The following is a 14,557-nucleotide window of genomic DNA, read 5'->3' on the forward strand; positions in this document are numbered from 1 at the left end:
TGGCAGGGTTGTAAATCTTTAATTGGATTGAGGGTAAAATGGTCATTTTCTGTTAAATTGTGTATGTGAGAACAAAAATTTGTTGCTGGGGTAAGTGGGACAATTTTTGTTCATTTTGCTGTTTTGGGTCAAGGACCCTAATATTAAATTCTTTTAATAAATGGTAAGAAAGAGTAAAAACGGAAGAATATGGTCAGAAAGAGTATCACTATTTTTTTTTTTTTTTTAACTGACAAAAGTTTTATAGGTGAGTAAGTGAGTTTCAAAATTTGAAGGCCCACTATATTTGTAGGCCGTAGGCACATGCCTATTTCGCCTAGGCCCAGGGTCGGCACTCCCGGCCCCTGGGGTAACTTTCATAGTCAGGAGACTAAAGCTTCTAAGACTACTGACTACGACAGTATGCATCTCTTTCATTAGTCATGTTATATTGTTATATAGGATAATAGACTAGACTAAATAAACCAAGATTTATAAGGTAATTGGTTTAACCCACGTGCTGAATTTATGAAAGAAAATACAAGGATCCTTAATGATGTGATTATATATGTGAAATGAACAGATTCGTAAGACTGTATAATAGTTTTTGTATTTGAAGTTGTCAGAACTACGTACATACGTACTTAGACCAAGAATAAACACAACTTCGAGATCCCTTTCCATACTGAACAAGTTTAACTTAGGGTTTGAGAACTACGGATGATTAACGCTAGCTAGATTACTAAACCTCGATTTCTAATCATAGTACACCCTGTAAAGTGTAAACTTGTAGAGGTCATCATTTTGATTCTTGCTCAAGTCTGCTGCACAGATTCTCTTGAGATACTTTTGTTATGGGGATAGAACTAAATTACCCCAATACATATGAAGCGGCCGGTTTTAGAACACAAAGTCCCTTCCATATATATATAGAGGAGTAGTGTTGGATATATATATTAATTGAACCGCTAAAACTTCCCAAACTATTTTAGCTTTACTTAATAGCCAATATTAGGTCCCTCGTCCCTAATACATTTCACACAAATATAAGAGAATCAATGCAATTCGATTGCGCTTCAGCAATATATAACAACTAGTTATTGTTTGCTTAATGTAAACTAGTGATGCACGCGTGTACGGGTTAAGTTTCATAGAAGAACATGATGAGGTTGATGTTAATTTTTACAAGAAAAATGGTTTTGAAAGTTTTTTTGACTTTGTCAAAGGGAACCCAAAGGCTTCCTAGGCCCAAGATAAATCCCTTCAGCGCAGTGCCTGGCCACTTTGACAGCTGTGTGAAATGCTCCAATTGCGTCCGATTTTATTGCCCCCCCCAATAATCTTATTATTGCCCACTAATGATCTTATTATTGCCCAACCAAATCATAATAAACAAAACAATCACTACTAGCAACATCCCATATTGAAATCGGCCAATTTTTCAGAAAAAACAAACCACCGCAACAACATGGACGACGTTGGAGGAGCTCCTCCTCTCTTGCGCCGTCCGCCACTACGACACTCAGAGCTGGGACTCCGTTGCCGCCCAATTCCTCAAGCGCAGTTCCAACCTCCACCTCCTCACTCCTCAGATATGCAAACACAAGTTCCAACGCCGCTTCAACCACCTCAAAGACGCCATTTGTAACGATGACGACACCGATGACTCATCCTCCCCTATTCCATGGCTCGATCGTCCGCGGCTGTTCAGATCGTAGAGAGAGAGAGAGAGAGGTCACGGTAATTTCAATCAGCGGCGGCGTCCGCGACTGTTCAGATCTGAGAGAGAAGTCTCCGGTGATTCGCACTTCGCAGAGAGAGAGGGAAGTAGTCATGGTGATTAGAGAGAGAAACTTCTTAAGCCACTGAGCTGCCGCCGATGAGTGACGCAATTCGACCTACCCAGATTTTCAGGTTTCTCCTTCCACGACGGCGACGACGAAGCCTCATATGATGGCAGCCCAGGGCTCAACGATGGAGAAGCCGGCGGTGATGGCCGCGAAGCCGCCGAGGAGTTACAGTGGCCGGAGTGAGTTGACTCGGACATATCGACGATAGAGGACGCGAATTTGTGTTTGAGAGAGAGAGAGATGTTTTGTAATTTTTTAATTATTTGGAGGTTAAAATTGTCTTTTAATCTTTAAATTGGGTAAGTGGGCACACTAATCTCTTAATGGAGTAAATGGGTTCATGTTAGCCCAAATTTAGACATTTGGTCAAGAACCCATTTGAAGGGCAGATGAGTGCCGCAATTCGACCTACCCAGATTTTCAGGTTTCTCCTTCCACGATGGCGACGAAGAAGCCTCATATGATGGCGGCCCAGGGCTCGACGATGGAGAAGCCGGCGGTGATGGCCGCGAAGCCGCCGAGGAGTTACAGTGGCCGGAGTGAGTTGACTCGGACAGATCGACGATGGAGGACGCGGATTTGTGTTAGAGAGAGAGAGAGAGAGAGAGAGAGAGAGATGCTTTGTAATTTTTTAATTATTTGGAGGTTAAAATTGTCTTTTAATTTTTAAATTGGGTAAGTGGGCATACTAATCTCTTAATTGAGTAAATGAGTTTATGTTATCCCAAATTTAGACATTTGGTCAAGAACCCTATTCCTTAATTAGGATCAAACCCGTCAAAGATTTGGTGTCCACCAAACTTACAATAAATGTTATTTTTAACAATGGCTACTTTAGTCCACTCATAATCACTATAAAATCAATTTAGGCACATGGTTGATATTGTACGTACTTGGTTGCTATTATTCATCACCATGTAATTACCATAGTGACTCCATTGTGGTTAAGCCAATATTAATTAATTTGGACCGGAATATATTAGTACTCTATCCAAGGCTAAAACCAGCCTAGATTTGTTTCTGGTAGAAATTATCTAGATGTTTTGAGACCATGTGCTGCATGCCTTCATGCATTATATGCATTTACGTAGTTTAGCCGTATACATTACGTGCTCTCCTTCACTTTTATCGTTTTCTTTTGTTACAATATATGGGGGAGGAATCGTTTGAAACTGGGAACCTCGATCAGCTAGCTATGCATTTTTGTCGAGATTAATTAAATCCCAGTAGACTAGTAATTGGTTGCACTGCCCCTTATTACTTTGTTTGTATGTTATATATTCGTTCGATATTCAAATTCGATCGGGTCTAATTATATGATTTCTCTTCACCATTTTCAAAAGATATGTTAGATAGTATTTTATTTATTCAAATGAGACTCCATATTGAATAATACATGTGAAATCATGAAATAAATGAATCTATTCTATGCATATAAATATTGGGAGCACCACAGGACATTCACTCTTCCGAACCCTAGGCGCACCAAATTTGTACTCTGATATTTGTAAAGCTATTGTGCGCCTATCCCATAGCTACTCCCGATGTTTTCCTGTTGAAACTCTTGCAAAGTCTAGCCGCGCACCAAATTTGTACTCTGATATTTGTAGAGCTGTTGTGCGCCTATCATATATCTACTCCCCATGCTTTCCCCTTGAAAATTCAACATATGGACACGAGGACTCACAAATATAGACAGCGTAGAGGCCAAATTCATGCCACACACAAAGAATATGGACTTGTTTTTGAGACTTTGGGTTGAGAAGCTCTCATCTCATATGGGAATTATGAAGGCCACGTACAATTGATACAATCAAGTTTATATGTATATATATCTGAATTTGGACAGAATATTATATGAGAATCTTATTGGCATAAGCTTGGGAAAACCAATTTCTCTCGTAATTATGTTTGTGGTAGATCAATAGATTGATTATAATGAATTATCAATCATCCCAACTTATTCAATGTCTTCTTCTGCAATCTTACTTTCCATTTTGTCGCCGCCATCATCGAAGTTTGATCTCTGCTTCCTGTTCTTCTTCTCCTCCCCAATTGAGCACGGGTGATACCAGGTGTATAACCCGATGTCTCGATTATACATGTACACATCATGATCGTTATTCATATTGATAGCTATCTAGCTGGATCGCTAGTAATCATGTGTTAATTACTATAGCTATGTCTTGTCGTTAATCAGTCATTAAAGTTCATAAGGGTACGTTATTTTGGGATTTGATTTAGGTCTAAGACCATCTCCAGTAAGGAGGGGCTATATTGGGTCCAGAGCTATAATTTAGCCCCCAGAAATATTATTGTTTATTCATGAACAAGTGAATCATCTCCAGTAGGGAGGGCTAAATTTTAGCCCTTTCAAGTATTTTATGATTTTACATTATGTTTTCTAATTTGTATGATTTTATTTTATTTTAATAATATTATAATTTAGACTAAAATTAATTGTTGAGGAAAAAATTAATTTTTAAGATGTATATTTGGATGAGGTATTTATGTTGTATTATTGATAACATTTTTGAATAGATGTTTTAAGTGCCACGTGCCATTTCGGAAGCAAATATGTAGATTCCCGATTGAATGATACAAAATATTACATAAATAAATATTACATAAACTTCATTAACATGATACAAAATAAATAAATTAAAAAATACATGCACTTAAAAGAAACTAATTTATATAACTAAAATTCATCTTTATAAAATATATATATATATATATATATATATATATATATATATATATATATATATATATATAATATTAAGTCATGCTTAATTACATACCGTTGGATTGCAAATGTTATTAATTATTGGTCATTGGATTAAACCATGCATTGCACCACACCTCTTAATTGGGCTGATGTCCGTGGGTCCCACCAAGGGCTAAAGGGCCACCCATAGGGCTAAATGTAGCTCTCTCCACCTCCAGCCCTTTAGATATTCCCTTGTTGGAGTTCATTTTTTAGCAAAAAGGGCCAAAGGTTACCTTTAGCCCTCCTTATTGGAGATGGCCTAATGTCTATTGCCCGGTAGCAAGCCGGCCCTAACCCTAATGATATACATGCATATATATGCTTTCAGCCACACGAGGTCTCACAGCCACATATGCATCACGAGGATCAATTAGCTAGCCTCCTAGCTAGGTCAAGACAGAGACATATCCATATGCATCTTTCTCTTTCAAGTTTAATTCAAACAATAACTACAATTACTTCCATGTATATAAGTATATAACTATATAAATTCAAATTTTGCAACTCCCCAATAAAATAGGAAGGCTGATATATAATATATATTGGTCAATATATTTGTTAGGAAGAGTGACTTTTTTTCTTTCATCATGTGGGTAAATAAGAGGCTTCATCGAAGTGTCTCCTTCACTGTGAGTTTACCTGAGGCGGTTGGGTTTGCTACCAATGCAATACTATTAATCATAATGAACAGTTCCACTAGAAAGTCTCTGGATACTATTGGAAAACTATTTGACCTGGAAATCTGGAATTCTATTATCAGTTTTTTTTTTTTTTTCGATTGATAATTCTATTATCAGTTGCGTTTTTAGAAAAGTAGTACTTAATTGGATATTGACCAATGATTTATGACTGAATTATTTGAGGGACAAGTAGAAAACGATCCTCGCCTTCTATGTTTGAGTTGCGATCGATCTGACCGAGTCTTTTTAATTGGTCTTGGCCAAAATCAAAGTTGAGGGACTCGGCTGGACCTTGACCATATAAAATGGTGTCTTAATTAAGTTATTGAACATGAATATAATCGCATTCCTCATCGATCGTTTTGCATGAGTGGAAATTCATGAGGACCAGAGCATCAAACCTAAATCACTGTAGTCAATTTAGCTCGTCTAAATTTTCATGAATTAGCTAACTGATTCAAATTGAATTTTTAGATGTATCCTTGGTCAAAGTTTAGCTTGTAAGAGTGTTGAAGTCATATTCTGTCTTATAGAATCCTTTTTATCAAACTACTGTTTGAGAGGCCACAAATTCAAATTTGTGATATTTTTTCTGACAAAATAGAGAAAGGTATCGCCAATTACGTTCAATGATATATATTGAAATTCTAATCATGCTTTCTAAAATTTTGCACATTTTTCAATGTCATTCGGTGCTGCATCATGAAATGTTTCTTTTCTTGATGTATTTTTAACTTCACATTTCTGACAAATCGTGTCAAACCCATTTTGGCAATATCGATCAGTCCATCCTAGGAAGGAACCAGTTATCTAGAATTTTATATCTAGATGGGGACAAATTTATTTGATGAAGTCATTTACAAAGCTTCTTTTAATATATTTTGGTCCGTTAGTTGAACAATAATCACCAATTAACCAAACATGAGTAGACACTCCCCCAAATACTCCCAGCCGCCTCACCCTAACTCCATCTAGCTCCATGGAATTATATCACTATCACTCCAAAATCTAAGTGCTGTAGATTTCAGGACATTATTATATATATGTAGTGATAAACTGCCGCCTACTAATAATTTAATCTTTATTTTTTGGGACATTATTAATTCGATCATCGATCCATTGCCAAGTAGCTAGAAGAAAAATCATTTAGCGGTCAATATGATTAATTTTATACAAATGCACACAATCACATCTCAGCTGAAATTATCTTAATGCATTATTCGAACTCTTCCCCATCATTAGGATTTTAAGGACATTATATATACAGGTTCAACATTCACTTCACAACTGATATCTCCATTTGTGAAGTTGAAAAGATCAAAGTGATCGGTTTATCAAGGACAGAAAACATTTTTCTTTAGAGCCCTGCAAATCATGAAGTTCTCTTTTTTCTGCGCAAAGTGTTTATTTCCCCCAGCAGGAATCATCGATGATAGTAACTTAGCCGGTAAGCAGAGACTTTGCGTTTCGATCATTTTCGGAAGCTTATCATCTTATCTATCCACCTCTGATATATCCTTTTTTTCCCTTGCTTATTCTTCAATATATGGGGAGTAAAAGAGTACTGGCCGGGAATCACACATAGTTCAATTTCACCCTTCTTTCTCTCTTCTTTTAGGCTGGGAATCACCAGTCTGGTTTTCATTGTTATGACTTGTGAGATTATGAACAAACGAGTACTACTTTTGCCATATATAGATAGTTTTTTTTTTCTTTTTTTTCTTTTTGCTTTCCTGAAACTATGATCCATGGCATGGTGAATGTCACTTAATATATGAATAATTTAGCAGGAATGCTATAACAAACCCTCAAATTGATAAATTCATGGGGTACGTGTAAAAGCATACATCTCAAATAATTGAGTAGCTAGTTTCAAATGATATATACGTTCAGTTGACATTAGATAATAATTGCACCATGTCCCGTCTTATATATTTTATATATAGCTTACATCAATTATTATCGACATACTTTGATAATTGATAGAGGAGTGTTGGTTTATGGCTATCTACTAATCATCATTTGATAAATTAGGTTTGCAATTTCTTCAAAATGTCCACACCTTCTCATACCAAGAATTGAAAGTCGCCACCAATGATTTTCATCCCTCCAGTAAAATTGGTGAAGGCGGATTTGGCGCTGTTTACAAGGTACTTTTAACCATTACTGTTATTGTTTGGTTTAGGGTTTAAGGTTCGGTGACCAGCAATTTGAGTACATTCGCCCTATTACTAATGTTAATTGCATGCACGAATGTCCGAGTTATATTTTTACTAAAATGTGCTTTGATTGGACTCTGAAGGGAAGATTAAATGACGGAAGAGATGTGGCCGTGAAAGTTCTTTCAGTGGAATCAAGACAAGGTGACAAGGAGTTCATGGCTGAGCTATCATCAGTCTCCAATATTAGTCACGAAAATTTGGTGAAGTTGAACGGCGGTTGCATTGAAGGCCGTCGTAGAATTCTTGTTTACGATTACATGGAACACAACAGCCTCGCTCGTATCTTGCTAGGTATACAAGTTACATAGCTCGATTATGATCCCTATTCAACATGCATGCGTGTATTCTATCCATTTACATGAGTACATGGAGAGTATCAAAACGTAGTCTTCAATATGCAAGAGGCTTCTTCTCAATATACATATTAGTCATAATGAACACTAACTTTTAGTTTAGTGCATGTTATTTCGCTTATATGTTTGAATCCTCCCGACCTCTCGCTACATAATATATATGTATATGATGTGTGCGTATATATTATATGTTAAACTGTAATTGATATGATTTATCGTTGGTTATTATTAGATGACAAAACCAGATCAAAATTGGACTGGAGAGTGCGGAAAGAAATTTGTATAGGAATTGCAAGGGGACTTGTCCATATTCATGAAGAGGTTAAACCGCACATTGTACACAGAGACATCAAAGCAAGCAACATACTTTTGGAGAAGAACTTTCATCCAAGAATTTCCGATTTTGGATTATCGAAGCTCTTTCCAGAACACGTTTCTCACATTACTACACGAGTGGCCGGAACTTTGTAAGTGGAATTGGTTGTCCAAGTCTAAGCTTAACCTAGCTATGTTTAAAAGCATCAAAGTTTGATATCCTTAATTTGTGTAGTTTTTAATTAAAAGTTGTTCCTCTTGTTCTTGATGAGGGTAGAGGTTATCTTGCTCCGGAATATGCGGTCACCGGTCATCTAACGCGGAAATCAGACGTGTACAGTTACGGAGTACTGATTTTGCAGATAGTCAGTGGACGATCGGCAGTTGACTTCGATCTAGAACTTGGAGAACACTATCTTGTCCAAAAGGTAATTAAATGAACATTCTACTAATTCGATTACTATTCTACTAATTCTCATATACTACCACATGCATGCTCATTACGCCAAATTTAATAAATTTTTTATCATGCGTCATTTCTATTTAACAAGTACTACACAAAACTACAAGTATAAAACTATGATGTAAAATAAAATAAAATAAAAAATTCAATGGCTTGTTTGCAAATTTTTTTCTTCTCTTTAATATGTAATACAAGTCAATGATAACTTCTACAGTTCTACTTGGATTTCATGTACCATTAAACGATATCTATGGTTTTCCTCTAATTTTGTTGTGAATCAAAAATACTAGATGTTTTGAGTATGTCATGTCGTATCGTTGCTAGTTAGTAAATCATGAACACAAATAAGGTAAAAATAGTTTTTATTTTTAGGACAATTCTTAGGTTCACCTTTTTTTTTTTTTTTTTTGAAAGACGGGCAAGGGCACCGGTTAGGTTGAAGGAGTGATTCCCCCACCTATATTATTATTATTTTGAATATGACAATACAACGAGGGGGACATAGAGCCTAAACCTCGTGAAAGATTACAACCATCCTCTATGAGAACATCCTGAATAATCTCAAGAGTTTCATCAATCCAGAACACATCCAAATCGGATGACCCTTAGGTTCACCTCTTAGGTGAATGAACATATTTACTCTCTTTTGCGTTTAACGCATAATAACTTTATAAGTTTCTAATCCAACCATTCATGTTGTATAACGTAGTACAAAGATTAGCTCTGTAAAAAATCAATCAAATTGAAGACCTTTAATTCATTTCTACGAAATACATGAACGGTTCATCATAATAGGAGTAAGTAAGTGTTGTTAGAACCATTCATATGTTTCATTCAATTAGATAATTAAACGATTTATGATTCAATTGATTTTTTACATAGATGATATTTAAAAGTTAATTTAAGATATGGACCGCTGAATTTTAAATTTATTAAGTAAAAGTATGTTAATCGACAATAGGGGTGAATATACTCGTTCACCCTGGATCACCTAAGAATTAACTTAACAAATGTCAAATGGCCTAACTAATCTCTCTAATTGCAACATAATAGTCTAACTATACTTTCCCTTTAATTTTAATTGAGAAATGGTGATCGATACGTGCAGGCATGGGAAATGCACATGGACAACAGACTCTTAGATATAGCGGACTCGACACTTCAGCATGATGGCAACTTTTCAGAGAAGGAAGCTCTCCATTTTCTAAAGGTGGGTCTACATTGTGTACAAGAGAAATGCAACCTCAGGCCAAAAATGTCAGCAGCCATTGAAATGATGATGATCGATCAGAATGATCAGATCAAAGTGAATGATTTCAACAACGTGGAAATAAGGCAGCCAGGAGTGATCATCAATAATATGGACTTGAAAATAGCGCGGAGGAAGAATGAAAGAAGCTCAAAATTAAGCATTAGTAGCATGCAATGCCCACAAGTGTACCCTTTTAATACTAGAGTTTAATTAATTGTCGGGTACAATATGTATAATCTTTGTGTGTGTGTTTATTTTGTACATGGCCTTGTTTGTACTTGGCATTTTTACACTTAAGTAAAGCAATGGTGAAACTTCACCCTATAGTCATGATTGAAAAATCGAGCAAATTAGCAATAGCTTATATAAATGAAAATAGAATACATCGATAAATATGTAAAATTGGGTATTAGATCCACTTCGCCGGCAACATGTTATTTAAAGATCAAAGAGGACCAATTCAAGATAGAACAATGAGAAAGTAAAATAAAATAAAATAATTTTTTGACGGGAAAGATGAAGTATAGTACTAAATCCTATCCAAATTGCTAAGTGAAGAATGTGGGTGGCAAAACACCCTCTAACCCAAATTCGCTAGTTTAATTTAAAGGGAAAATCTTCCGTACAGTACTTAACCTTTTTGTCATTCTAAATTTTCATACCTCAAGTTTCAAAAATATCATAATAGTACATGAGGTTCTGACCCCGACCCAACAATAGTACATGGAGCTGTTAGCTCCGTTATGGAGACTGCCAACTGGCATATTTTGAAGGGTAATTTTGTCCTTTCACTATTCTTCTTCTCCCAATGTGCATCAAAACTCAAATACGAAGGGACTATCTCTTTCATACTTCTTTCTCCCATTTTCTCTCTCTCATTATCATTCATCCGTCATCGGCAACCACTCCCAACCTATGCCATCGCCACCATCAACCACCCCACCTTATCATCACCACCACCATCAACAACGCTAACCCATTGCCTTGCATCATTTCTACCAACTGGGTATTAGTTGAAACATCAACTGACATATTTTGAAGGGTAATTTTGTCCTTTCACTATTCTTCTTCTCCCAATGTGCATCAAAACTCATCAAATACGAATGGACTATCTCTTTCACACTTCTTTCTCCCATTTTCTCTCTCTCATTATCATTCATCCTTCATCGGCAACCACTCCCAACCTATGCCATCGCCACCATCAACCACCCCACCTTATCATCACCACCACCATCAACCACCCTAACCCATTGCCTTGCATCATTTCTACCAATTGGGTATTAGTTGAAACATCAACAAATTGGACTCTTTCTCTCTCAAATTGATGAGATTGTAACTTGAGATTTATTGTTTTGCAATCCACGTTTTAAGATTTCACGTTCAATTTTGAGATTAAATTTAGTTGATGGATTAAAGTAGGGATTGGAAATTCAATTGATGGCTTCGATTTGGGGCTAAGTGTTCCATTGTAGGGTTGATAAATCAAAGGTGAAACACAGCTTATGGTAATACAGATTGATGCAACCTTGTTGTCTCTAGTGAGCAATTTGACACCCCACATGGCCCCGTACGTTGCAGGAATCGAAGGCAACGAGCGTGTCCTTGAGCTCTTGGAGAGCCTTCTTCTCCGAGGACTTGAGACTCGAGATGAAGTAGATGTCTTCCTTGAAAGAAAGGGTTTGGAGGATGACGACCTCCATTAGAGAGGTGACGAATCTTTTCTTGGAGAGTTTTGGGGAGGTGAGAGGGGTTTGCTGGAGAGGGATTAGGGATGAGGAGTTTCTTGGGGATATAGAGGCAGACCCAATGTTGAAAACTCTCTGGAAAAATGTGCGTAAAGAGAGTAAATTGGGAAGAGATGGGAGATTTTTGTATGAGGTGGTTATTTGGTTTCGATTCTCTGAAAGTTTAGTAGCTTCTGGGAGTATGATTGTGGAGAACGAGGGGAGAGACTTAGAGAGTGTGTGTGAAGAGAGAGAAAAATTAAAACAAATTACATTATTAACTGATTACCCATATAACCTTCAAGTTATGTCAATTGATTAACGCTATAACGAAGTTAACGGCTCCAGGTATTTATGTTGGGTAGGGGTCAGAACCTTAGGTACTATAATGATATTTTTGAAACTTGAGGTACCAAAGTTAGAATGGGCCAAATGTCAGTCTAGCTACTAGACTGCATCTAAAAATGTTATGAATCTGCTCTTTTTTTTTTTAATCAAGAAAATAACTTTATAGATTAAAACTCAATGGAGTTGATTACAATCATATTATAACACATCCAGAATACAGTCTGGAGCATTATCAAACCAAAAGGAATTTAAGCTAGCCTCAAGCTATAATGGGCATTAATTACATACTATTCTGCAGCCATCTATGATGTGCTCATATTGTCATATATTTTTATGCCTCTTAAGCTTTGTTTTTATGTTTAGTTCTCCTTATTTATGATTCATTTACATCTTTTAGTGTTTTTGTAGGTTTGTTCCATAGAAAGAAGAAAAGAAGCCAAAATGAGCTAAGTAGGATTGAAAGACAATGTGCAATCTGAGACTGGGAATCTGTCGATCCGTGCAAAACATCCAACTTCGCCAAATTACTGGGAAATTCTCAGATCGAATCAGACAATGAACCTTATATCATTGGAAAGCTACGGATGTCTACTTTCTGTATAATTTTACGGATCTCGTTTTCGGTACTTCTGGAGAAAGTTATGATTATTTGAGTGAAGATAGGTCGGACAGGAAATCTGCTCGGGAATTTACAACCATTCGTGGAGAACTCAAGTTCCGTGGCACAAGATCATCAATCCTAATGTTTCAAGGAAGTTAATTCAGATGTGGATTCAATGAGGAACTTATTCCTACTTTTACAAGAGATATTTCAAGCTTTTCCCATTCCAAATGAAGAAAGGAATCTAAACCCAAGTTTTACAAGGAAACATGTATTAACAGTATTAGTCAAATTAATTAGTTTCAGCTAATTAGGGTTAATTAGTTTCTCTTAATTAGCATAGTTAGATACCTTAGTTCCTCAGTTTGGTTTACTTCATTGTAATTGTGTGATGCCAGACTGTTATAGAGTTAGTTAGCTCTCTGCATAGATGACTGACACGTGGCCATCATCTGTGCATTCATTCCTTGTATAAATAGGGGCTGCTCCCTCATTCTGTAACAAGAAAGCAATACGATCAATTTCTCAGAAATATCTCTCTCAACTTTTTCTTCTTCCTTTAAGAAAATACTCAAAGCTATCATGGCATCAAGAGCCAGGTTCGATCAAGGATCACAATAGGTTGGAGATTCAAGCAAGGATTGACGATTCTATACACTCGTCTTAGCTCACATCAATTTTCAGCAGCAACAGATATGTACTTCGTTCTCAATCAGATCTAGTAGACTTTTCTTTGAGATTTGTTGAGATTTACTGCCATTTTTACATCATCGAAGCTCAGATCCATTATAATCAATACTTGATTTCATTGTGAGAAGCTTGAATTTACTATAAAGTTCATCAGTTCATTTTAGCTCAAGATTCACTGGAAATTGTTGAGATTTCTGTACTCCTTTTCATCTTCGAAGCTTAGATTCATCATAATCAGTGCTCACTCTTGTTCTAGTGTTGTTTACTGCTATAAACTCCGAAAGTTGAAGATTCTGTTGAAACCCTAGCTTGTTTGCTAAATTTTTTTGGGTACTATTTCATACTAGAGCTACAGATTTGTCATATTCAGTTCTTGATTTCACTACTAGCAGCCTTCTCTTTGTCTCAAGCTTAGAAAGTCACATTATCAGTTAAAACCCTAGCTTTCTTGCTAAGTTTGATAAGATTGAAGTCATGCCTACCACTCAGACTACACAGACCACGGTTTACCTACCTAATATTCTCTTGGATGAGACAAACTACCCTACATGGTTGTTTAGACTTGAGTCTTTCCTCAAAGGCCAGAATCTCTATGGCTTTGTGGATGGAACTATTCGCTGTCCACCACAATTTGTTCTTGACTCTGATGGCGTTACAAATGTGATCAACAATGAGTTTGTTGCCTGGAAGACTCAAGATCAGAGTATTGTGAACATGCTTGGACAAACACTTAGTCCAGTTGCCATGTCCTGTGCTGTTGGCAGTAAGTCTGCTGCTGAAATGTGGGCTAATCTTAAGCTCAAGTTTGCTGCTCCTAATCGTCAAAACATTCTTCAGTTGAAGTCTAATCTTCAGGGGTTAAAGAAAGGATCTGATAATATAGAAACCTACTTGGATAAGGTCAAGTCAGCCAGGGATGCCTTAGAAACAGTTGGTGTATTTCTTGATGATGAAGATATTGTGGTTGTTGTTTTGCGTGGTTTGCCCTCTGAGTATGCTGCAATTAAGACAGTAATCCGTGCTCAATTTGTGACATGTTCAATGGGAGAACTAAAGACACTTTTAAAAGCTGCTGAAGTAGATATTGAAAATGAGGTGCAGCCCAACTCCTCAATGACACTCACTGCCGTGCTAGCTCAAAATCATGCATCAACCTCAACTGTACTTGATTCATCTCCTGCATCTGTCCACACTGCAAGTACATCCAGCTCACCTGCCATTTCAACTCAGTCCCTAAAAGCACCTCCTGGTTTCAGTCAGCTACCACCACAGCCTGCTGTCCAGTCACACTTTCCTCCAGCTCCACA

At 36.8% G+C, this 14,557-nt stretch overlaps 1 protein-coding gene across 2 annotated transcripts; it reads left to right on the forward strand.

Annotated features, from left to right (window-relative positions):
• The first annotated feature begins 6,585 nt into the window (after positions 1-6,585).
• LOC133718614 (putative serine/threonine-protein kinase) lies at positions 6,586-10,225 on the forward strand. Of its 2 annotated transcripts, none has more exons than XM_062145480.1 (6): positions 6,586-6,729; positions 7,317-7,432; positions 7,585-7,795; positions 8,090-8,324; positions 8,450-8,600; positions 9,744-10,225. In XM_062145480.1, exons 1-6 carry the CDS (start codon positions 6,657-6,659, stop codon positions 10,095-10,097), a joined length of 1,140 nt encoding a protein of 379 aa, XP_062001464.1. In that variant the 5' UTR covers positions 6,586-6,656; the 3' UTR covers positions 10,098-10,225. The 2 variants fall into 2 exon arrangements, with proteins under 2 accessions (XP_062001464.1, XP_062001465.1); XM_062145481.1 differs by having other exon boundaries at positions 6,592-6,729; positions 7,590-7,795.
• The last annotated feature ends 4,332 nt before the right edge of the window (positions 10,226-14,557 follow it).

Source organism: Rosa rugosa, chromosome 6 (genome assembly GCF_958449725.1).
Source record: "Rosa rugosa chromosome 6, drRosRugo1.1, whole genome shotgun sequence".
NCBI classification, from domain to species: Eukaryota; Viridiplantae; Streptophyta; class Magnoliopsida; order Rosales; family Rosaceae; genus Rosa; species Rosa rugosa.

Excerpts from the sequence above, each read along its gene's own strand:
- LOC133718614 (XM_062145480.1), top strand. The coding sequence starts at position 6,657 with ATGAAGTTCTCTTTTTTCTGCGCAAAGTGTTTATTTCCCCCAGCAGGA. Across the intron at positions 7,433-7,584 it reads GATTTGGCGCTGTTTACAAG|GGAAGATTAAATGACGGAAG; the intron begins GTACTTTTAACC and ends TGGACTCTGAAG. Across the intron at positions 7,796-8,089 it reads CCTCGCTCGTATCTTGCTAG|ATGACAAAACCAGATCAAAA; the intron begins GTATACAAGTTA and ends GGTTATTATTAG.